Source organism: Bidens hawaiensis, unplaced genomic scaffold, assembly GCF_021521415.1.
Source record: "Bidens hawaiensis isolate Kalapana, Puna unplaced genomic scaffold, B.hawaiensis_p1.1 tig00010810_1, whole genome shotgun sequence".
Taxonomy (NCBI): domain Eukaryota; kingdom Viridiplantae; phylum Streptophyta; class Magnoliopsida; order Asterales; family Asteraceae; genus Bidens; species Bidens hawaiensis.
Window position 1 is genome coordinate 203796 of NW_027491832.1, and position 22379 is coordinate 226174.

The 22379-nt window shown below is 41.1% G+C and overlaps 1 protein-coding gene across 1 annotated transcript; it reads right to left on the minus strand.

Moving 5' to 3' along the window:
* Positions 1-2342: 2342 nt before the first annotated feature.
* LOC143536478 (wax ester synthase/diacylglycerol acyltransferase 4-like) lies at positions 2343-20545 on the minus strand. The gene is made up of 5 exons (XM_077030461.1): positions 20327-20545; positions 19001-19576; positions 2833-3192; positions 2568-2741; positions 2343-2489 (listed from the first exon to the last, which is right to left on the minus strand). Exons 1-5 carry the CDS (start codon positions 20531-20533, stop codon positions 2343-2345), a joined length of 1464 nt encoding a protein of 487 aa, XP_076886576.1. The 5' UTR covers positions 20534-20545.
* Between the last annotated feature and the right edge of the window lie 1834 nt (positions 20546-22379).

The following is a 22379-nucleotide window of genomic DNA, read 5'->3' on the forward strand; positions in this document are numbered from 1 at the left end:
AAGTTTTAATAACACCAGAACTACCCATGGTCATAAAAACTGTTTCGTTTATAATAAACATCAAATCGTGATCTGGTAGACTTGCAACCCCTCGACCAAAACGTCTTAGCAAATTGAACCCCTAACAGGTTTGATTTATCTCGACATAGAGCAGCATTTAGATTCCCTGCAGAAAAATTAAACAGTCCTAGTAAATGACATACGTATTTGACATTTAATTTTTGATATCACATACTCATTGTTATTTTTCAAACACACGTCAAAACATCATATAGTATATTAAAAGCTATTTTGGCATAAAAAAGTAACTTTTTTATACGTTAACCCAAATTTATAATTGAACTTTAATCAAAGTAAAAACTAAACTCAAATCTTACGACTCGATCAATTTTCAAAAGTGATGGTTTCCCAAGTTGAGAGAATATCAAGCATGGAAATAGATGTAAAAAGACCACATGCAAATCAAAGACATTAAGAAACAAAAATAATTAACAAACCCACAAAGCGTACTAAGACCATTGATAAATTCAAGGCATACATCCCAAATTTAATAATAACCTACCAGAGTGCCTAATGTAGAGACCGATTGCGAATGTCGAAACATCAACTGTATACTTTAATTTGTTTTATTAAATTCACAAATATTACATACACAATCACCAAATTTTATGACTCTTGGATGTCTAACCCTAAACAAACAGATCAATCAATCCAAAGTTGAAAGTTAACAAACTCAATTGTAAGCAATATTCTAGCATGAAGCCGTTTAAGTTTTAACCCAGGACAAAACAGAGTTAATTTAGTGTTGTGACATTATAATCATAATGCAAGTAGCAATGAGATATATGCAAATATATATATACTAAAATAGGAGCTTCAGTACCTTTCGAATTGTATATTCATCTCCAGTTTATCCAATTTGTTGTACCCGTTTCTCATTTTATTCATCTGCACACAAATGTGATTATTTACCATACACACAAACATCAAACATTAAATACATCATAAATAAACTTTATCAAAAACTAATTTTAAAAGATGGAGAATTACTGAAATCAAACTTGCGAGATGATAAAATTGTAACTGCACATCGGTGTTCCTACAAGAAAAAAGTGTGGGCAGTTGGACACCTAAATTTCGTATTCGCAAAGAACGCCGCTCGAATCCTACCAAAAACATCTCGAGATCACCTTAAAGTACAAAGTCAAACAGGGGATTCAGTCATTCTGAAACGATAAAAAAATAGTTAACATAAATCTCAATAAACATGTAAATGATAAAATCTATAATCAATAAACATCAAACTGAGAATAAATTTTTATCTCTGATTAGGAATTAGGGTTGCGAATGACGAACCAAAGCTTCACAAACAAAAATCGAATGGCCACCAATGTTGAAAACGAACGTCGATTGGAAATCCCCAGACAGAGAGGGCTTAATCCTTTGAATTGAACATGGTGCTTGAGGATGGGGGATTATATGGTATTAAATCTGGATATTTAATATTTCAGATCTTGTGTTTGAAATAGGGAAAGAGAGTGACACAATGAGAAGAAGTTGAGAGAGAAAGCAGAAGCGTTGTGTTGTGTGCCACAATCTAATTTGTCTTAACCCACGTTCTCCATGCACACATACAACACAATCATGCAACTCTCTATTTCATTTACTTTTGTTTAATAATATTAGTAGTGGGTAGTTTTCTTTAAAGTAGTGGGTAGTTTATTTACATGTTTAGTTCTTTTCTTGAAGGCGCTATATAAAATTATAAAGCCTAGCTTGTACCTTACATGGATTATGAATGAAAAATGTTAATTTGATCTAAGTTTCTCTCTACTTTCTATCTGGTTTCCGTCTATTTTCTTTGGGCAATTTGATTAACGATTAGGTTCGTATTAGGTTGTATGGTTGACAAGTCAGCAAATGCTCTCAAATGTTGACACATCAGCTTAGCTCATAAGAAGGGGACATGTGGCTTAAAAGCTTTTCTTTTATTATATAAGGAGATACAAGCGTGATGTTAGAAAATTTTTTTTAAAGAATACAGGGTCTTACAAGGAAAAAAAAAAACAAAATCATTACAAAGCAAATTACAAAGGAAGCTGTTACAATTCAATAAAAAAAAAGTAGTTGAAAAACATACCGAATAGAAAAAGGTACAATTAATAATTTAGACATGATCGCCTGGTAAATATGATATGAACATATATATATCTCACAGAGATAAGCTGATAATATAATTCCTTAAGTTTTGTAGGTAGTATTGGCTAAATTCGTATTGGTTTATGTTGTCTTGTTTGGATTGAATTGTATGATGCATGGATTAGGATATATGAACTTTCATGTCATTTATCCAAAACTGCAGCATTGTACATTATACTAAAAGCCCTCTCAGTGCATTTTCTGAACTTTTCCGGATCGATGAGCCCTTTCTCGGTTCCAACCGCAACCCTTAACTGATCCATGTAACTCATTATAGTCACCGTAAGACTCTGGGAAACGGTTAGCATGATCAAAGCAAGATTAGTTCTTAGTTTGAGAAATGCACTTATGCACGCAACATGGAGAACCAAAATCAAGCAAATACAAGATATAAACAATGGTACCTGGGGAACATTGACAACCATAAAATACAAGCCTTTAACGGGTTGATTCGCAAGGGTCATCTTTTCCACTGGCCCGATCAAATTTGACACCGTCATGCTTGAATTCTTCAACGTGCTGTGAATGTATTCAGCTGTCGCCTTTATAAGCATCGTCACAATATTTTAGCGCAACTAAATTTCAAATATATATATATGGTGATAATATTGTAAATATATATATGAATAATACCTCTGGTCCTCTATATTTTCTCACAGATTCAAGTAGCATTCCAGTGAGATAAACAGCAGACGAGTTTCTCTTTCTCTTGATGATGTTTTGCGTCTCTTGAACGAATTTTAGGGGATCTAAAGACTGATCATATTGGTTTAGTTTCGGCAATGAAACGTGCAAGAAACCGAACTGGTTACCCCACTGAACTTGTGCTTCTTGGTTTTGAACCATCTCATTCACCGACCTGTAACCACCAATAGATCTTGTGTTTAGCAACACTAATGCTGTGGTCCTTGCATTTTTTTCTTTTTCACATGTTGCTTCCATGTATAATCTTGTCCCGAGGAAAATTATTCCGGTAATTACATCGTTTATAGTCTGTTCAAAAACAAATTATCGCTTAGAAATGTTCGGATATGGTAGAAGAATACATTTTGAGCGATGCCATAGTTATGGTAATTAAAACATATCTAATCACTAACATTTTTGTTTACATATTGTGTACACTGTTAGAAAGCAAACATGTAGTAACTGGTTAATAAACTTTATTCATAATGCATTACTCACTCGTCAATACGTTATCGTATTCACCAATGTGTTCATGATAGCTGTAATATTGTGTTCACTACTCATGAGCATACTATGGTGTACATGCGAAGTTTTTTATTTTATTTTTTCTTTTTATACGTTATTATGAATATGACACCAAATAAAAATGTATTCGGTATCTAAACAAATGTGTGTGTTATTAATTTAGTAGGTGAACATGTAGATACATCGAACCAATAAACATTTATGTTATCATAATAAATGGGAACTAATGGGCATCGTAGCCCCCACCACCCCTACCAAGAACAGGATCAGGGTAATAAACCTTTCAGAGTTAATTCATCACTCCCCCTCAAGATATAATATCTTTGAAATAAATTATGGGTAAAAGCTATTAGGAAAAAAGTGTTTTGATAAACCATTAAACAAGCTTCCACATTAGCATGTGATTCTTTAAATACAAAATAAACTAGTTAAAAATTAAAATACAATTCACATAAATAAAAGATACAATGTGTGAAAACTAGGAAACCTAAAAATACAAAAGCATATATATTATCCAAGTTTATGTTATGAATATTACTTTTATAATCATAAACATATAAAGTTTCATGATTAAATGTCTTGTGTATATATATCAAAGGGTATAATTTGTTATTGTATATACAGCAATTGGGTACCATATATTTTTGTGAGCGCTCGAATGAGACCCATCAATCGTTGCCACATTATCAATTCGATCTATTGGGTGTTGAAACATTATTCCACTATCTGATCGGTTGATAAAAACAATTAATTCGCTGTGTGAATTTAATATTCCACGTAGTGTTTAACAATTTCTTCTTTTTATCAAGATTTAGTACGGTATATAATATTAGGTAAAACAAAACGTAAAAACCCTCTTTGTTACTTGTCATACCCCCGTCAACCCACTCTCTAAAATATCAAGTCAAAATTTGTTATATTTCTTCTTTTAGAAAGGAATTTTATTTTAACATGTTTTTTTTAAAGTTCATAACACTTTTTTGAAAAAAAAAACCTTTATAGAAAGTTTTTAAAAAACCATTTAATGGAAACACACTTTCCTTAAAAAAATAAAAATAATTCCTCTAACAAGTATTTTTATTTTTTAATAAAACATAAAACTTTTTTTCAACTCATAAACTCATATTTCACATCTTAACCATGTCTTTACCACCATAGCAAAGTGAGAATATCTAATAAAACTTAATTAAAAAAACATTTTAAATTGTCTCTGAAATTTGTTAAAAAGAAAGGCAATCTAAAAAAATATCAAACAATTAAAAAAAAATACTTTTTTAATAACAAAAAATGTTACTTTAAAAATTCAAAATGTTTTAAGGAAAAAACCTTCAGGAAATTTTTTTTTCTAAAATTAATAATAAAAAAGATAAAAGTAGAAAAAAAAATTACAAAAAAAAAAACACAAAAAAAATAAATAAAATAAATAGATTTGAATTATATTAATGTAAAACTTGAGAGATGACGTGTGTTTAGTAAAAATAAAAAATAAGTGAAACATTTAGCAACACCTTCTAACATTTTTGAATAAACCTTAAAATTTAAACCCTAAAATTCAAATCAAGTCATAACTAAAACTGAAATGGTTTTTAGCTTCAAATCTGTTTTGAAGCCGAACCAAAATTATAAATCAGTTCTTAAATGTTTTAACTTTCTTTTCAGTATTAGTTGATATTAATATATACTAGCTTGTTTATGTAGCTTGTTAGCTTAATTTGTTTAGTGAAGTGATTTTTTACTATTTCTAATGTAGTATGTATATGTGCATATATTTTCTCAACGGGTTTTTGTTTGTTTTAACCTTTTATTTTGTATTTTGGTCATCATGTTACTTTATTCACTACTCCGAAAAGAATAAATTTTAATAATCAGTTATCGTGAGATACATATATTTTTATGAACGACAAATCTCCCATATTCCCACGTTATTACTCCAAACTATATATCCCATGTCGGAAGAAACTAAATAATATTGCAAGTCATATTCTATCTTAGAGAACTTTTAAAAGGCTGCATATTAAGGTGTAATATTGCTCATGCCCTAAAGAGTGTGGTTAGTGGCAATAAATATTCTAAAATGTTTGAGCCTTTTGGCTTTTTAGTGTAATTTGCATGTTTGAACTTTGCTTCTTGTGGCTTCGAAGCTATTCATTTTTTGAAAAAAAAAAGAAAAAAAAGAAAAAAAGAGCAACTCAAACACCCATCAACTTGCTACTACTAAATTTCACTTATATAGTTTACCCCATTTCAAGATTTGTAAAAGGCGAGAGCCTTTACTCTGCAACGAAAATTGAGATGGCTTAATATATTAACTAACATATATGAAACAATGAGACAGATAAAAAGCGTTCTCGTCTTCTCAATCTCCTCTCATAGAATTCTATCTGAAAGCATCTTCAGAACAGATGCCTTCCACCCTCTATCCTATCTCAAGACCATGTTGGTGTCACCTGCCTTATGTACGTCTATAAATGTCCCAATTAGATATGCTCTAACTATAAATTAACTACTAGCATGTACTTATCTTAATTAAATAACAATAAGTCAACTAATTATGTGAGAAAAATACAATACTGAGTAACTTTTTGTCACCCATCTAAATCAAAGGTATGAGCAGTCTTTCATTTTTGTAACCCGTCTGTCGTTCTAACGTGTAACCTTCTGTATCAAAGCTGCCTCAATTTTCATACAGAATTCTTATCTACGAAGCCTATAATCGTTCAATCTAATATCGGTCGCAATCTCAATCTATTTTGTTAGACTGATCAATGTAATAATCATATACGAAAGACATGCTGAAGAAACACTAATCGACCCCGGGCAGATTACGGATAATCTGGGGGTTAAATAAATGTTTCCCACGAGGATGAGGTCCAGCAAAGAAGGTTGTTCTTCAGGTGACCTGCAAAACAGACACCGTAAGCTCGTCACTGAGAAGGGGGGGGGGGGTTCCTCCTTGTGACCACCCTCCGGCGTGATAATCAGACTAGATTGCTCTGAATATAAGTGTATATTAAGAGATTGCTAGAGAAGATAAGATAATGATATATTAGATGATGTCCTTACCATTCCAAGGTGTTGGAGTATTTATAGCCGAATGTAGGTTTCCTAGAAGGTACAGCCGGCTGAATAGTATTCCTGTTCTACCAACAGTGGGCTACGCACAAGCCATGCTGGTTGGTGGATAGGCTGCGGCCGACAGTGACAAGGTCGGCTGTATACTGTTCCTTTACTGCCGGCTATGCACTGTTCCACCAACTGTAGGCTGCGCATGTCCCATAGTAAGGGTTGGTGAGTAGGCAGCGGCTAATAGTGAAAAACAGTACTGGAGGGTGCTCCTCCTCGTACTGTTGTCGGTGAGCTGTCACCCTGTGGTTAGTTCATGGGCTGTTCTGGTCAGATCGTCTGTTTTGCCCATACCTTGGTAGGTATAGTACAAAAGACCTTCCAGAAGCATACGGACTGGCTCGTTTGGGCGGGAGTATTCACGCCTTGCTCATTCCTTCAGGTGACTACTGAAGTAGCAAGAGTTAGTGCCTTGTGCGTGTAGCCTTGCTATCAGTGCGGGTAGCCTTCCCTGATGGCTTGTATCCGCAACTGCGGGAACAAGCGGGGTACTTCACCATTGGGAGGCTTTCCCTGCGGGTACAGCTGGCTTACTGCGCGTAAGGTCTTCTCTGAGCATGGTGGGTCCTGCGGAAGCAGTTGGTCGTTGCGCAGACGTCCCTGTTCAAGGTGAGTCTTGCGGGTCCAACTGGGCTATGCTTGGACCTACCTCTTCAAGTCCCCCCAGTCCAGTGTTCTTCTCATGAATTATTAATAAGTGAGGTGAACTTTTGGACTAGCAAGGGGTTTTGAAAAGGGTTTTTAGTTTTAAGGTTTTCCGTGGGGATTCTTCCCGCGGTTTTCCTAATGTCACGCAGAAATTCCCGACTTTTCTGCTTGATCTTTGGGTATGAAGCGGGTAGGTCTGTAACCTCCTCGCAAGTCAGGAGCGTTGAGTCCCACTTGTGTGGATTCTCCATGGGGTTTTGGTAGTTTTCAACATAGTGATCAATTATGTTAAAACCACCAATTCCATCTTGGAGTTTCAAACAATATAGTTCTCGACGTTCCCCGCCATGCGGGGATGTTATTCCCGTTTCCGCAAGCATGGCCCAGAAGATCCTTCTTGGTTTGAATTCCCTGCGGAGCGCTAAGTATGTGAAGGGTTTTGCCTTGACACTGTACCCGCACTCGTCTTACGGTTACTTTACTTCCAAGGTATTCTTGGCGTCAATTCCCTGCGGGTGCTAAGTATGTGAAGGGTTTTGTCTTAACACTTTACTCGCACCTGTCTTATAGTTACTTGGTTGCCAAGGTAAGGGGTATTTTCCCGCTTTTGAATCTTTTTGAAATTTTGAAATTCGAAGAGTTGGTGAAAGGATAAGAACAGTCCAAACTATTGAAACGTCGTCCGACGGTTTCTTCTGACAGTGTCAGGACGTGCAGGAAGTTATGGCGACGTGACAGTATATGGTCATTCCAGGCGCGAATTTTTTAGGCGCGTGGGCGCGAATTTTCGGGCGCGTGGGCGCGAATTTTCGGGCGCGAAATTACTGGCACGCGTCCTTTCAACAGCTGTTGCCAGCTTGCTTTTTGCCACGTGTCATAGTTTCATTGCACCTGTGATTTCTCTCTCTTCCGCATTAAATTCATCGCATTAATTGCGATTAGTATATAAAGGGGGAGAGGGTCCTTTGTAATCCACACTTTCACTTTTCTCTTCATCTCCAAAACGATTTCCGGCGAATACTCACCTTTTCAGTCGAGCATTCTCTTGAAATCGTTCTCTTTTTCATACCTGCAAGATGTCTTCTGTTCACGATCTTGAGGCTACAGCCCAGGAGGCTGGGGTGTACGCCGAGCACCCGTCATCCACGTCCGACAAGGATGACAAGAGTACTGCTGGCGAGTGCAAGTGTGCTCTGCCTGTCGATCTATATCAGTACATCGTCAGGAAGTTCATGCTCGAGTCTCTCGAGCCTGAGTTTCCTGAACCTCATCAGACGGTGTATGATGCCCCCAGAGGCAAGATCGGGGTATATGCCGCATTCTTTGTCTATTGGAATCTTAGGTTCCCTTTGACAAAGTTTGTGTACCGTGTCCTAGAGAGGCATGGTGTACACCTGACCGAGGTGCACCCGATGGCGATCGCGAAGATTCGCCACTTCGAGTGGGTGTGCCGGATTCTGGGCGTTGAGCCCTTCGTCGACCGCCTGATGACCTTCTACTCTTGGAGGTGCATCCAGGGGTGGTATACTCTGATAACCCGGATCAAGGGTTTGAAGATTTGCGCAACCGAGCGCAGTCTTCGTTCATGGAAGCGGGAGTTCTTTTTTATCTCCGCTCGCGCCATCCCCCTTGCCATGAAGTTCAAGAATGGGCAAGCACTCCCCAGCCTTCACGCCTCCAACTACCAGGAGGCGGAATGGTTCTCAAAGATATCCCGAGTCCAATCTCCGGTTTACCGCTTTGCGGAGTCCGGGATGGTGATGCTCGGGATGAGCCGGGTGTGGAAGGATGCGGATGCGCAAAAGATCCCGATCGTCCTTGAATACGGTTTGAACTCTGTCCCTTACGGTACGCTCTGTCTTCTTTGTTTATATAGGTTTGTCTTCTAACTGTTTTTCTTTTATTTCAGAGGGGAACGACTTGCAGTCGCTCCTGTATCCGCGGGAGGCTGTTAGTCCCACTCGGATGGGTACTCGTGCTCTAGATGAGAACGAGTTGCCCATCCTTGCACAGACGGCGGATCGGTTCGTGGAGGTCTACCCGCCAGGCCACGAGATCCTGAGCGCCAGGCGGCCAGGTAAGGCGTTATTCAACCCTCGACCCCTCAATGCTGAAACCTCTGCTGGAATTCCTCTAATCTTGTGTTCTGATGAGGAATCCGCAGATGGTCCTCCGTTGGTGCGGAAGAAGAAGGCTGCCGGCGGGAAGGGGAAGGCGAAGGTGGCCTCCACTGCCGATCCGGTGCCTCGGTCTGATTCAGAGACCGAGAGCGAGGAGGTGGCGGGGAACCCCGGTGGTGATAAGACCACTGCTCCGGAGGCTGCGGCGACTGTCACCTCCGGAGAGCCCAGGATGACAACGGTGAGCGGCGCGAAGAGGCCGGCTCCATCGGGTTCATCCTCGCCTGTCCGCACTTTTAGGCTCAAGAAAACCCGTAAGTACAAACTTTATTTTTAACTTCATAGCTTTCCATCATTAATACTTATCTTCTTTGTGCAGGCGTGGATGCTACCGCATTCCAGGGTGGAGCGGGGAGGAGTACCTCCGGACCCATGACGGTAGGCTTGGTCAGCCTACCTGAGGCGACGACCCAGGCGGCTGCGCCTGCTTCCGTTGGTCCAGTTGCTCACCCAGTTGAGCCAACTGTTCCAACCGCGATGACATCACCGCCGGCTGTCAGTGCCATATTTACCGCATCTTTCACTGAGCCGGCGGTTACTTTTTCTGCGGACTCCGCAGCGGCGACCACGGTTGTGAGTTCACCTACGGTGAGTTCACCTCCGTTGGTATCTACCACCGCGGCGGCCTTCACCATGCCTCCTCCGTCATCGGCAATGACGGCCGATCCTTCAGGTATGCATGGGGCTTCTCGCCAACCTCTGCCTCCTTCCCATCTACCTGACCTCTTGGACGGATTTCCCTTGGGTTCAGGTGATGGGTTTGGCGGCTATCGGCCTGTTGTTGACCCTACAGGTGCGTAGGGTTCTTTTGGCCTCTTTTTTTTATCATCTTTTCTTAACTGCTTTTTGTTTTTTGCAGTGTCAGATTCCAATGAAGTGTATGTTCCATGATGGAACATCCGCCGAGGAACAACCCTTTGCACACCTGTGGAGTGCGTGGAGTGGGCTCGTCACGCAGCTCCCAGTGGTGCGTTGGGGGAAGCCATGGCTAGCTACCAGGAGGGTAGGCTAACCAATGAGCTTCGGGTTCTCCTGGCCCGGATGCAGCCGCGCGTCGAGCTGCTTTGTCGTGAAAACGACAAGTTAAAAGCAGCTCGTATCCAAGAAGCAGCTCAGGCGCGGGCTGTCCGGGAGGAGAATAGGAGGCTCTCCGCCGCTGCTGCGGAGAAGGAGAAGGCGTTCAAGTCCCTTGAAGTTGAAGTTCAGGCCCGTCTCGAGGCCCGTTCCAAGGCTGCCCAAGCTGTTAACGAACAGCTTCGGCTGGCTAAGGAAACTGCTCGGAACGCAACTGAAAGGGCCACCAAGGCTGAAGCTGTTGCTGAGCCTCTACGCCTCGAGAATGAGGAACTTAAAGCCAAACTAGAGGCACTCCAACAGGCTCATGATGCCTTGGCGATGGAAGACGCGAAGAAGCTCCAAGAGATCCTGGACCAGAGGGGGGTGCTTGACCAGACTGAGCGGAAGCTAAAGGGCGTTGAAGAGGCTGCGGCTAAAGAAGTGTTGCTTGCCAACCTCAACCAAAGTGAAGCCGAACGCGCCCGTAACCAAGGTCAAGCTGCCCTCCAGGAAGCTCTGGTTACCAAGGAATGGCTTCTTCGAGAAGCGTTGTCTCAGGTATGCGTAATTTCATATCTTTACTCTTTTCTTTGCACATGGAAGAGATTTTGACACTTGTATTTTTTCTTGTAGGTTGTGCATCGAGTCTTCACGGACACATCATACGACGATGCCATGAGCGCAGCCCTCAACGCTTCTCATGAGGATGGGGAAAAGGTCGGCTTCCTGCTTGGTCTAGGGTTCGTTGAGAAAGGCATCCCGCCTTCCAACTTCCCTTTGTACGATGTGGATACTGAAGCTGTTTATGACCAAGCAGTGAACCAGTATGCCGCCTTCCCGCATCCGGTGGTGGAGAAGGTGAACGAAGTTGCTGCTGCTGATGATGGGCTAGCTATCCTTAAAGCTTTCCTTGAACCGCCACGCTCTACTGATGGTGCGGGTTCAAGTGGAAGTGGTCCTGAAGCTTGATCCTGAAGATCCCTTTCCACCATTAGAGTAGATTTTTATTTTTGTATAGCTTCTTTTGTATGCGGGTATGCACCCAGCAATCTTTGTAATATTTGAATTTGATGGAATAAAGATTGTGTTAATTCCTTGCCTTGTTTATTTTACGCATGTTTTGATTTGACTTAGCAATTTCTTTAGTACTTAGATAAGTTAACTTTTTAACATGGCAAATTATAAGTTTGTTTCGCTTCCTCTTTCATGATTGTGCGGGTATGGCCGTCACTTACACTTAGTAGGATGGCTTAACTTTACTTATATCTGACCTGCGTGGAAGTTTTCCTCATCTTTTCCTTTGAAATTTTCTAAGTGTTTAGAATAAGTTAACCTTTGAACGTGGTAGATAATAGGTTGAAGTTTTGCCTCCTTTTTCGTGATTGTGCGGGTAAGACCGTCACTTGCACTTAGTAGGATGGCTAAACTTTGCCTACATCTGACCTGCGTGGAGGTTTTCCTTAAACTTTTGAAATTTTTACCGTTGTGTTTATGCGGGTTTTGCCGCCTTCCACACGTAACGACTTACTTCTTCCCATATTTATGCGGTGAATACCGGCACATCAGTGTGGGAAGTTCATAAGTATAAAGGTAAGGCTATCAACACATTGTGAAAGGAGAATCATTTCCATTAGAAGTGGCTCTAGGCCTTTTCTTTACAAGTTTGGAATTGATCTACATATAACATTTGCGTAATTGAGCTCCATTCCATGTTCTTGGGATGGGAGTGCCATCGAGCCTTTCGAGCCGGTATGCGCCCTTTCCCAGAACTTCTTTGATAATGTATGGCCCTTCCCAGACCGGGGCCAGTTTTCCTGGGCGTTGTTGGTTCGAAGCCTCGTTGTTACGCAGTATGTAGTCTCCTACATTGAAGTTGCAGAGTTTTACCCGCGTGTTGTAGTACTTTTGCATTTGTCGCTTGTAGTTCTCTTCACGCACTGCGGCTAAGTCTCTGCGTTCCTCGGTTAGCATAAGGTCTAACCGTCTTTCCGCATCATTGTCTTCTGCCTGAATCAAGACCCTTGGTGAGGGTAAACCAATTTCGACCGGGACCATGGCTTCAGTGCCATAAGTGAGACTGAACGGGGTTTCTCCCGTACTGGCCTTTTTCAGCGTTCTGTTTGCCCAAAGGACGTGCGGAAGCTCGTCCACCCAGCCGGATCTGTGTTCCAAGAGTCTTTTCTTTATGCCTTCGACGATGCTCATATTTGCTCTTTCTACCTCACCATTACCCTGCGGGTGCGCCACTGAGGTAAAAGTGTGGGTGATTTGAAGTTCTTCCAGCCACTTTTGTAGCTTCTTGTCAGCAAAGTTGGTACCGTTATCGCTCACCAAATTCTGTGGAAGTCCAAAACGACAAATAATAAATTCCCAAATAAATTTTTTGATATGTTTCGCGGTTGTTTGGGCTAAGGGTTTTGCTTCTATCCACTTGGTGAAGTAGTCGATGGCTACCACTAGGAACTGAACGTTTCCTGCTGCTGTAGGAAATGGACCTGTCACATCGATGGCCCACTTCTGAAATGGCCATGAAGAGGTGACTGGAACAAGTTCATTCTTCGGGCGGTGCGTGTCGGGTGCGTAGAGCTGACAAGACCTGCATTTTCTGATGTATGCCAGCGCATCCGTATGCATCCCCGGCCAAAAGTATCCGCGTTGTTTAGCTTAGCTACAACAGCGCGTGGACCCGCGTGTACTCCACAGATGCCTTCGTGTACTTCCCTTAGGAGGTAGTCAGCATCTTGGTTGTCCACGCATCTTAAGAGTGGGCCAAGAAAGTTACGTCTGTAAAGGATGTCATCGATGAGTTGATAATTCAGTGCTTTACAGCGTAGTTTTCTTGCCTGTGTTTTTGACTCTGGTAGTGTACCTGCCGCAAGGTATTTTATTATTGGTGTCATCCACGTTTCTGTGCCTGTTTGGATGACACAAATTTCCTTGTGCGGGACCGAAGGTGCCTCGAGGAGTTCAAAGCAGATGTCCTTTCCCAAGTGGGTGAAGGCTAATGATGCAAGCTTGCTTAACGCATCCGCAGATTTGTTTTCACTATGCTTGACGTGTATGACTTTGCAATCGTTAAAATCGCGCATAAGGGTTTTTGCTTGTGCGAGGTACAGGGCCATTGTGTCGTTCACGGCCGTGTACGTCCCGTTGATTTGATTGGCTACTAACATGGAATCCACGTGGGCTTCCAAGTGTTTCACTCCCATCTTACGCGCAATTCTCAGCCCGGCCAAGAATGCTTCATACTCGGCTTCGTTATTCGTACTTGGAAAATCCAGTCGAATAGCGTAAGTGTATTCTTGGCCTGCGGGGTTGGTTAGTTTCAGCCCTGCGCCTGAACCCTCGTTACTGGCTGCTCCATCAGTGTAGAGTCGCCAGACATCATTGATGTCCTGTGCTGGAGAGGGTTGAGCCTCTTCCTGGCACTCTTTTTCCCGCGATGCAGGCACTTCCGCAATAAAGTCGGCCAAAACCTGGCCTTTTATGGCTGGTCTTGGCTTATACCTTATCGCTTATTCCCCCAAATCAATTGCCCATTTGGCTAGGCGTCCCGATAACTCGGGTTTGCGTAGAACGTTTGCAAGTTTGAAGTTGGAGAGAATGGTGATTGGGTGACCCTGGAAATATCGTCTTAACCTGCGTGAAGCGTGTATAAGTGCTAAGACTAATTTTTCGAGGGTAGAGTACCTGGTTTCTACGTCTGTTAGGATACGGCTGACATAATAGATTGGCATCTGGATGCCTTTTCGCTCTACTAGCAGGACTGCCCCGGTTGCTCTATCTGTTGCGGAAAGGTATAGGATTAACTCCTCTCCCGCTTTTGGTGCTGTGAGCGTTGGGAGTTCGATCAAGCGTGACCGAATCTCCTGAAAAGCTGCTTCCGCTTCTGGTGTCCAGCGGAAGTGCGTTTTCTTTAAACAGTTTCTCAACGTTGACACGAAAGGAAACGACTTATCCGCGTGGTTTGCCAAAAAGCGATTAAGTGCCACTAGTCGTCCATTCAGTGTCTGAGCCTGTTTGATGGTAGTAGGTGATTCCATTTTGATAATGGCTTCGACCTTTTCAGGGTTCGCTCTGAAGCCATCTTTAGTGACGATGACCCCCAAGAACTTCCCTTCTTCCATTCCAAAGGCACACTTGCTCGGGTTGAGTTTCATGTTTATCTTCCTAAGCGTGTTGAAAGTTTCTTCGATGTCTTTCAACATCGCTTCTGCGTCAGGGCTTTTGATGACCAAGTCATCCATGTAGACTTCCAAGTTCCTCCCAATTTGGGCATGAAACTGGTTGTCCATCAGGCGTTGGTATGTGGACCCGGCATTCTTAAGTCCAAATGGCATCATTTGGTAACAAAATGTGCCATCGGGCGTCCGAAAAGCGGTTTTGTCCTGATCATCAACGGCCATGTGGATTTGATGGTACCCCTTATACGCATCCAGGAAGCATTTAAGGCGAAACGGTGCTAACGAATCCACCTTAAGATCAATTTCGGGTAACGGATAACAATCTTTGGGGCATGCTTTGTTTAAGTCCTTGAAATCTATGCACATGCGCCATTGTTTGTTATTCTTCGGTACCATAACGGGATTTGCAACCCATGTTTGATATCTGCTAACGCGTACGATGCCTGCGTCAAGGAGTTCCTTGACTTGGGTTCTACACGCGTTAGTTTGTTCTGGCCCCATTACTCTGCGCTTTTGTACGACTGGCGTAACAGCCGGATCGCACTTGAACTTATGCTCTGCCTTACTTCGGGGTACACCAGTCATGTCAGCTGGTGTCCACGCGAAGATGTCAGCGTTTTTCTGTAATAAGCGTTTGAGTAAGGTGCGTGTGGGATCAACAACTGTTGGGCCAATGGTAACGGCCTGGTCAGGGTATTTGCCGTTGAAGGCCCATCTTTCCGGTTCGGTGATGGTTGGTTTAGCCATCTTTGGTTTGGGTTTAGATGAGACAGATGCGATGCATACCTGTGGAATGCCGGTGATCATCGCTACACCCCCAGCTGTTGGCCATCCCATCATGCCGTGGACTGAGGATACCACGGCGTTGAATCTTGCCATCCCGTCTCTTCCGAAGAGAATGTCGTATGTGTGGTGTGGCTTCCTCATCACGACAAAATCCACGTCTTCTGTGCGTGAGTGATTCCCGTCCGTAAGAGTGACGGGGAAAGATAGGATACCCAGGGGGGTGTTTGTGCTGCCGTCGAACCCTTCCATCGAGGCGTAGATAGTTTCCAGGCGTTCCTTGTCTTCGTCATCTAGCTTGTCGAAGAACTGCCTGTACATCACCGTTGACGAGGCGCCGTTGTCAGCAAGAGTGCGAGAAGTGATGTAGTGCCCCAGCTGGCTTTTGATGATGATAGGGCCTTCTTTGCTGGGTCCTCCTGGCACTCGCGGGAAGCGCACCTCAGCTTCCTTCCACGCGCATGGTTCTGTCGCTCGCCTTTTTCTTCCTCTGATCTTGCCATGAACCATGTTGATGCTGATGTCAACGGGCTTTCGTCCGTTGCCTCTGTACCGGTTATCATTCCTTCCTCCCTTCTTGATTGATGCCACAAGGTGTGCAAGTCTTCCATCCTTGACGAATGTTTCAACAATATCCTTCAAGGATGTACACTCCTCCGTACTATGACCTTTTGTCCCGTGGAAGTCACAGGATTTGCTTTGATCCGCATTAGGTCGCTGCCGGATCATTGGAGCTTTTGGCCATGGTAGTTTTTCGGTGGCAAATATCTTCGTGACGCTTTTGGTGAGTGGCGTCCACCGGTGTTTTCGGCTTAAAGGGTGTGTGTTATCTCTTCCGCCAACAAGAGGGTGAGAGCTGGATGAGGTGTCAAAGTTTACCCTTGACTGCCAAATACCTAGCTTCCTCTTTTTGTTCTGCCGGGCGATCCGAACATTGTTTTCTCTAGTCCTTTGCGTGTAGAGGTGTGTACTCTGGGGAAGATCCCTTCCCAGTTGCTTCTCCGTCTCGGCAAAGCGCTTGGCCGCCGTCATGATGGCATCCCATGTCGATGGCATGCCGTCCTTACCCGTCAATGTGCGGATAAGCTCTGGGTATTCGGCGCCCTGGATGAAAGCGGCGCGAACAAGATCTTCACTTATGTTGCCCAGACTCAGCTTTTTGGAGTTGAAGCGAGTAATGAAGTCTAGTAAAGATTCATCCTCCTCTCTAACGCAGTTGAGGATCGTCCACTGTTCTTCAGTATATTTCCTCTGTTGGCTGAAGTGTTGGCTGAACTTGTTCTGGAAGTCCGCCCAATCATAGATGTGGTGGACCGGTAAACGATCGAACCATGCCCTGGCCACTCCAACCAGAGTCATCTGGAACATATAACACCACGTGGGTTCCGTCCAGTTACTGACGGTTGCCCCCGCAATGAATCTGTTCAAGTGGTCGTCTGGGTCGGATAGACCATCATAAGTGCCGATGTTGGACATTTGTTTGGCACTTCTCGGGGCGATTGCTTCCGCAATGTCCCTTGCAAACTTGGACTTTCCTGCATTTGCAGCAGTTGGTCTAAAGGTTTTGGAGAAGTCACGTGGGTTTCTCCCCGCGTTCGTTGGTTTAAAGGTTTCTCCAAAATTCCTTGTCGGTTGGAAGTCCGTTTCCTTACGCTTCCCTTTTGCCTTATGGCGAGGGTTTGCGTCGGTATCGGATTCTTCCCGCTCATCATCCGAGTACTCGCACTCACTGTTCATGTTGAGATGTTGGCGAGTACTGCCGAATTCGTCAGCCTGTTGAAGTGAACGCAAGCGTTCATCCAACTCAGCTTGGAACTTTTTCTGACGTGCTTCGGCCCACGCCTTAACTTGATCGAGTGTTTGGCGAGGGACCCTCGTCCGTTTCTCCAACTGGGTATCAGTGAACCCCAGTGAAATATTGTTTACTGCACTTGTCCCGGCTTGGGTAACCGGGGGTAGTGTTTGTAAAATTTGTATAACCGCCGGTGTTCCCCCCAGTTGCTGGGGTTGTGGTTACCGGGGTTTCTTGGTCACTTACTGGCTTTGGGACTGGAGTAACGTTAACCATTTCTTCAGAAATTTTGAAAAAACTAAGAATTAGTTCTAGCTTTTATGCACGGATGGCGCCAATGAAGAAACACTAATCGACCCGTCTGTCGTTCTAACGTGTAACCTTCTGTATCAAAGCTGCCTCAATTTTCATACAAAATTCTTATCTACGAAGCCTATAATCGTTCAATCTAATATCGGTCGCAATCTCAATCTATTTTGTTAGACTGATCAATGTAATAATCATATACGAAAGACATGCCATTGATCTGCACAATGTAAAATGATTCATATACTTCGAGCCGATCCTAAATATATGTCAAAAATATGATTAAGATATACATGCATGCATGATAAAATCAAAGAACTAAACTTGTTAAATACAACAATACATTTAAGGTGGGTGTCAAACATTAAATGTTATACACATACTTTTAGATAACTGTTGTAACATCAATCAAAATTTGTATAAACTATAAGGGCATAACATTTTGATACTATAACACAAAATATCATTACTAGTCTACACAATTAAGAAGATGTATAATAAATGTGTCATGACTCATGTATGAAAAAATCGCACACACACACACATGTTTGTGTAATTTTGAATCTTTGTATAACGTGATGTGGATATAGATCTGATATGATGCAGGATCTTTAACTATACCTCTTTGTCACATAGAAAATCCGCAGCCCGGCTAATAGTGATCGTGTTAATACTAATTAATGACACCCCTGCTGGCGGTGCACGCATATAATGTATATATGTGTGAACTCTCGGGTGGGCAAAAGTAAAATTGCACTAATTTTGACGTTATTTTACTAATCTCGTGAAAATAACGTTAAAAGTGGGGGAAGGTTATTCAGGCATCATGTGGTGGCGTTGATAGCCGAAAGACAAGGGCACATGCACCAATCAGCCGGTGTCCCGATGATTGAGTGCTATGTGCCTTATGTCCAAGGCTTGATGCAAAACTACTATCGAGCCGGGGGTCTCATCGGAAGCAGCCTCTCTATCCCTATGGGGTAGAGGTAAGGTTGTCTACATCTTACCCTCCTCAGACCCTACCATAGCATTGCTATTGGTGGGATATACTGAGTACGATGATGATGATGATGATGATAAGAAAGCTATTAGTTGAAAATAAATGTTAGCGTGACCACCATTGAACAAAATATTCATTCACAATTTAAATGGGCTGCCCCCATTTAAATACACTCAACTTTCATTCGTTGACCGGAAACACTCTCAACTAGTGAAATGCTTATTAACTAACATGAAACTTAGTTATTTTGATGATTTTTTGAAATGGTTTGAAAGTGTTAGAAGAAAATAAGGTGACAGTTGGGAGTGGTAGTAAACATTTCGTTACTTGAACGTTTTTCCAACCAACAAGTGAAAGTTGAGAGTATTTAAATTCAATAACCCTAATCTAAAACACCGACCCAAACCCTTATCTATCTAACTATGTAAGCATGGTTTTAATAAAAGTATATGTGGGCGGTAACCTTTATACTAAAAGGACTTGACAAATAAATAAGTTAAAAAGACATGTAGACTCATACCACTTGAAGGCTGGACTTAATTTTCTTAATTTGATCCAAGGAGAATGTCATTGTTATTATATTAATCGGCCGAAACTCCACCCCTTCTTCCCCAGAACGTATCGAGGTCTGATTATCTTCCAAGAAACTACTTTTCAAAATGCTCCAACCGAAATCCAAAACCGTGTTTATTGCAACACTTAATGCATGTGGCACAACACTCATTAGGCTCTTAATTTCATTGTCTTGCTTAGTGGATTTTAGAAAGTTGGGAAATGTTAAGGGGAGAGAAGCGTTATCAGCTCTTTGTAGACATGAAAGAAGAGCACCCATAAGAGAGAAACCATCACCAAGTGCGTGGTGAAGTTTGAAAACTAGGCTTCCAGATGCATTGCTTGTTGGGTACTTGAAGATGTGAATTTCCCACAATGGCCTTGTTTGTGGGAGTGGATCCATTGCTATTTTTGATAGGTAATCATTGAAAATATGATCATAAGACTCTGGTGATAATCCTTCTGGAAAAATTGGGACTTTGATATGGTCTTCCCCCTTCACTTCAACTCTCTTCCAGAGCTTGCCTCTGTCTCCATCTTTAACCTGTTAATACAATCAACAGGTCAACTATCCAAACACTGTCTGACATCAAATCAATTCAAACGACTGCCTGAATAGTGACTAGACGTCCATTTTGACCAAAAACCTTTATTTGATATTGCATATGGTCCGAACGGTCGTCCGAAGAGAGGTTGGACGACCGTTTTGAACAGAAATTTTCAATATTTGACAATCAGTGGTCAGACGGCTGTTTTAACCAAAAATTTTCAAAATTTGACTTTTGGGGTTAAAAATTTCCGTTTTAGTGTTTTTTGGACGGTCGTTTGATGGTGAGAAATCAAATGACGGTGGTGCAGCTATAGCATAAGTTGTAAGTAAACTTGGGTTTTACTGGTTAATAAAGAAGTACATAATAAATACCATCTTTGTAGCTCAATAAATCCTAACGAGTCATAATTCAAGAAGTCATTCCACTATCACATGGATTTACACAAATAGTGCACAATTTACAAATTTATAATTTGATTGATTGTTACTTTTTTTTCGATTTTGTCGGTCACTACCAAACAAACATAAGCCATGCAGTACCACTAAATAAACTTGAAAAAGTATATAGAGATAGTACGCTGAAATCTCCTAGAAATTAACTAGACATCCGTATGCTGAAATAGAACATTTCAGTTCATTTTTACACATTAGAATAATGTGTATAAACGAGTCGAAATGCTCTATTTTTTGAATAATAATGATGATCATCAAGATCAAGAGAGAGTAGTTGAAAGTTTAGGTTACCATAATGGAAGAAAAACGAGGGTTAATGGGAAGAAAGACATTGTTGATGAGTGCAAGGCTCGAAGAGTCATCAATGGGGTTCTCAAACTCCAAGATGCTAATGACCGAAACCGAAAGCGCCGAGCTGTTGAAGTACTGCCCGGTTGGGCTCACCGGCTCTGACATTTTCGCATCCTCCGCACATCCTACATTCACCTTCAACTCCATATTTTCTCACTGTATGTATTTGTTTTGCTGTTAATAAATAGTGTTCTACTTGATAAGTATCCGTTGGTCCTTAACACAAAAAAGTGTGAGATATATGTATATATATATATAGCAGTGTGTTGTAATAGATTTCTTTTCTTATGAATTGACTTTGTTAAGGTAAAGGCTCATAGTTAAAGGAGGCACATGCGTAGTTGGTAGCGCCCCATTAAAGAAATACGTTTACGGTTCCATGGAAACATTTAATACGGGACTGGAAGATTTCATTTACTCGTTCCTTTATTAATGTTTTTAACGGCGTTCATAGTTTTTCATAAGTTCAGTTCAAAGTTGTAAAAAGTTATCGTCCGTCAAGCGAAGTTTTGCTGTTCATGGGTGGCCACTGGCCTTTCCGCACGTCGGTACTTATTTGGCCGTTTTATGTGGTGATCATTTTTTTTCTTTTTCGTATAGATCAAGTCTCGTTACAAAAGACTAAATAACCGTAAGAAAAGAAAGAAACTTAAATAGTTTATTTTTGTTTGACAGGTTTTTTTAAAAGTTTTACTTCTAAAATACAAATGTTATGTTATATAAATAAAAAACTATTGGACTATTTTTCACTTTAAAATGTCTCCCTTTATGTGTGGTGAATAATATACTTATGTACCTACATTAGTTTATGTCCTTTTTTTTATAGCATTAGATTAGTTAAGTACTATTTTAGTCAGTGTGGTTATTTAAAAGGGTCCTGCTGTAGACATTCATCACACCCTCTAATACGTTGCGTATAGCCCTATACGCGGCGTATTAGGGGATTTGACATCCTAACCTGCATAAAGCTGGACTAGGTTGTTAAATCATATCTTAATACGCCGCGTATAGATCTATACGCGACGTATTGACTGTTTTGAATTATTAGGCCCGGCTCCCTCCCTCTTCCTCTTACTTTTTAGTATTATATATGCATATGCATGAATTGCCGTGAAACAAACATACACACAACACAATTCTTGATCGGATAATATATATACACAATATCGTGGTTTAACTATTTATTTCTAGAGTCGAACGAGGAGGAGCCGGGTTACGGCGCTAACGATTAGCCTAGCACGTCGTGGTTACCGGACTTGAACCAGGTTTCGTTTTTTATTTATTTAGTATGAAGTCGTTAGTAGTTTTTTTTTTAACTAAGACTTGCTACATTATGTTTTGTTAGGAGTATGTCGACTATGATATTCAGCCTGAACAACCTTACGGACAGGCTAGCTCGTTGGGCTTACCAAATTTGAACCAAGTTTCGTTAGGTATATTTATTTAGTATGAAGTTGTTAGTTGTCTTTTTAACTAAAGCATGCTACATTACGTTTTATTAGGAGCAAATTGGTTATTATATTCAGCATGAATAGTTTTACAGTAACCCTAGCTCGCCAGGCCTGCCAAATTTGAACCAGGTTTCTCGTACTATTACCGTTATTGTTAATTTTTTATTATAGTATTACTAGAATTATTATTAAAATATTAATATTATTATAAAAAAGTTATTGTTATTAAAATATTGTTAATGTATTATTATTATTATATTATTATTATTATTATTATGATTATTTTGATTATTATTACAATCTTATTTTTTGTTATTAAAATATTATTATTATTAAAATATTATGATTCTAAATATATAATTATATTATTATTATTTAATATTATGATTATTATTAAAATATTATTTTTTATATTATTATTAGTATTAAAATATTATTATTATTATTGTTGTTTGATTTTTAACTTATACATGTTAGGAGTATTTCGTGTCGGATTATGGAGGCCAGTTACCTGGTGTTTTTAATAGTCAGCCGTCGTACCA

Excerpts from the sequence above, each read along its gene's own strand:
- LOC143536478 (XM_077030461.1), bottom strand. The coding sequence starts at position 20,533 with ATGGAGTTGAAGGTGAATGTAGGATGTGCGGAGGATGCGAAAATGTCA. Across the intron at positions 3,193-19,000 it reads TTAAGTCCAGCCTTCAAGTG|ACTATAAACGATGTAATTAC; the intron begins GTATGAGTCTAC and ends GTTTTTGAACAG. Across the intron at positions 2,742-2,832 it reads GAAAATATAGAGGACCAGAG|GCGACAGCTGAATACATTCA; the intron begins GTATTATTCATA and ends ATGCTTATAAAG.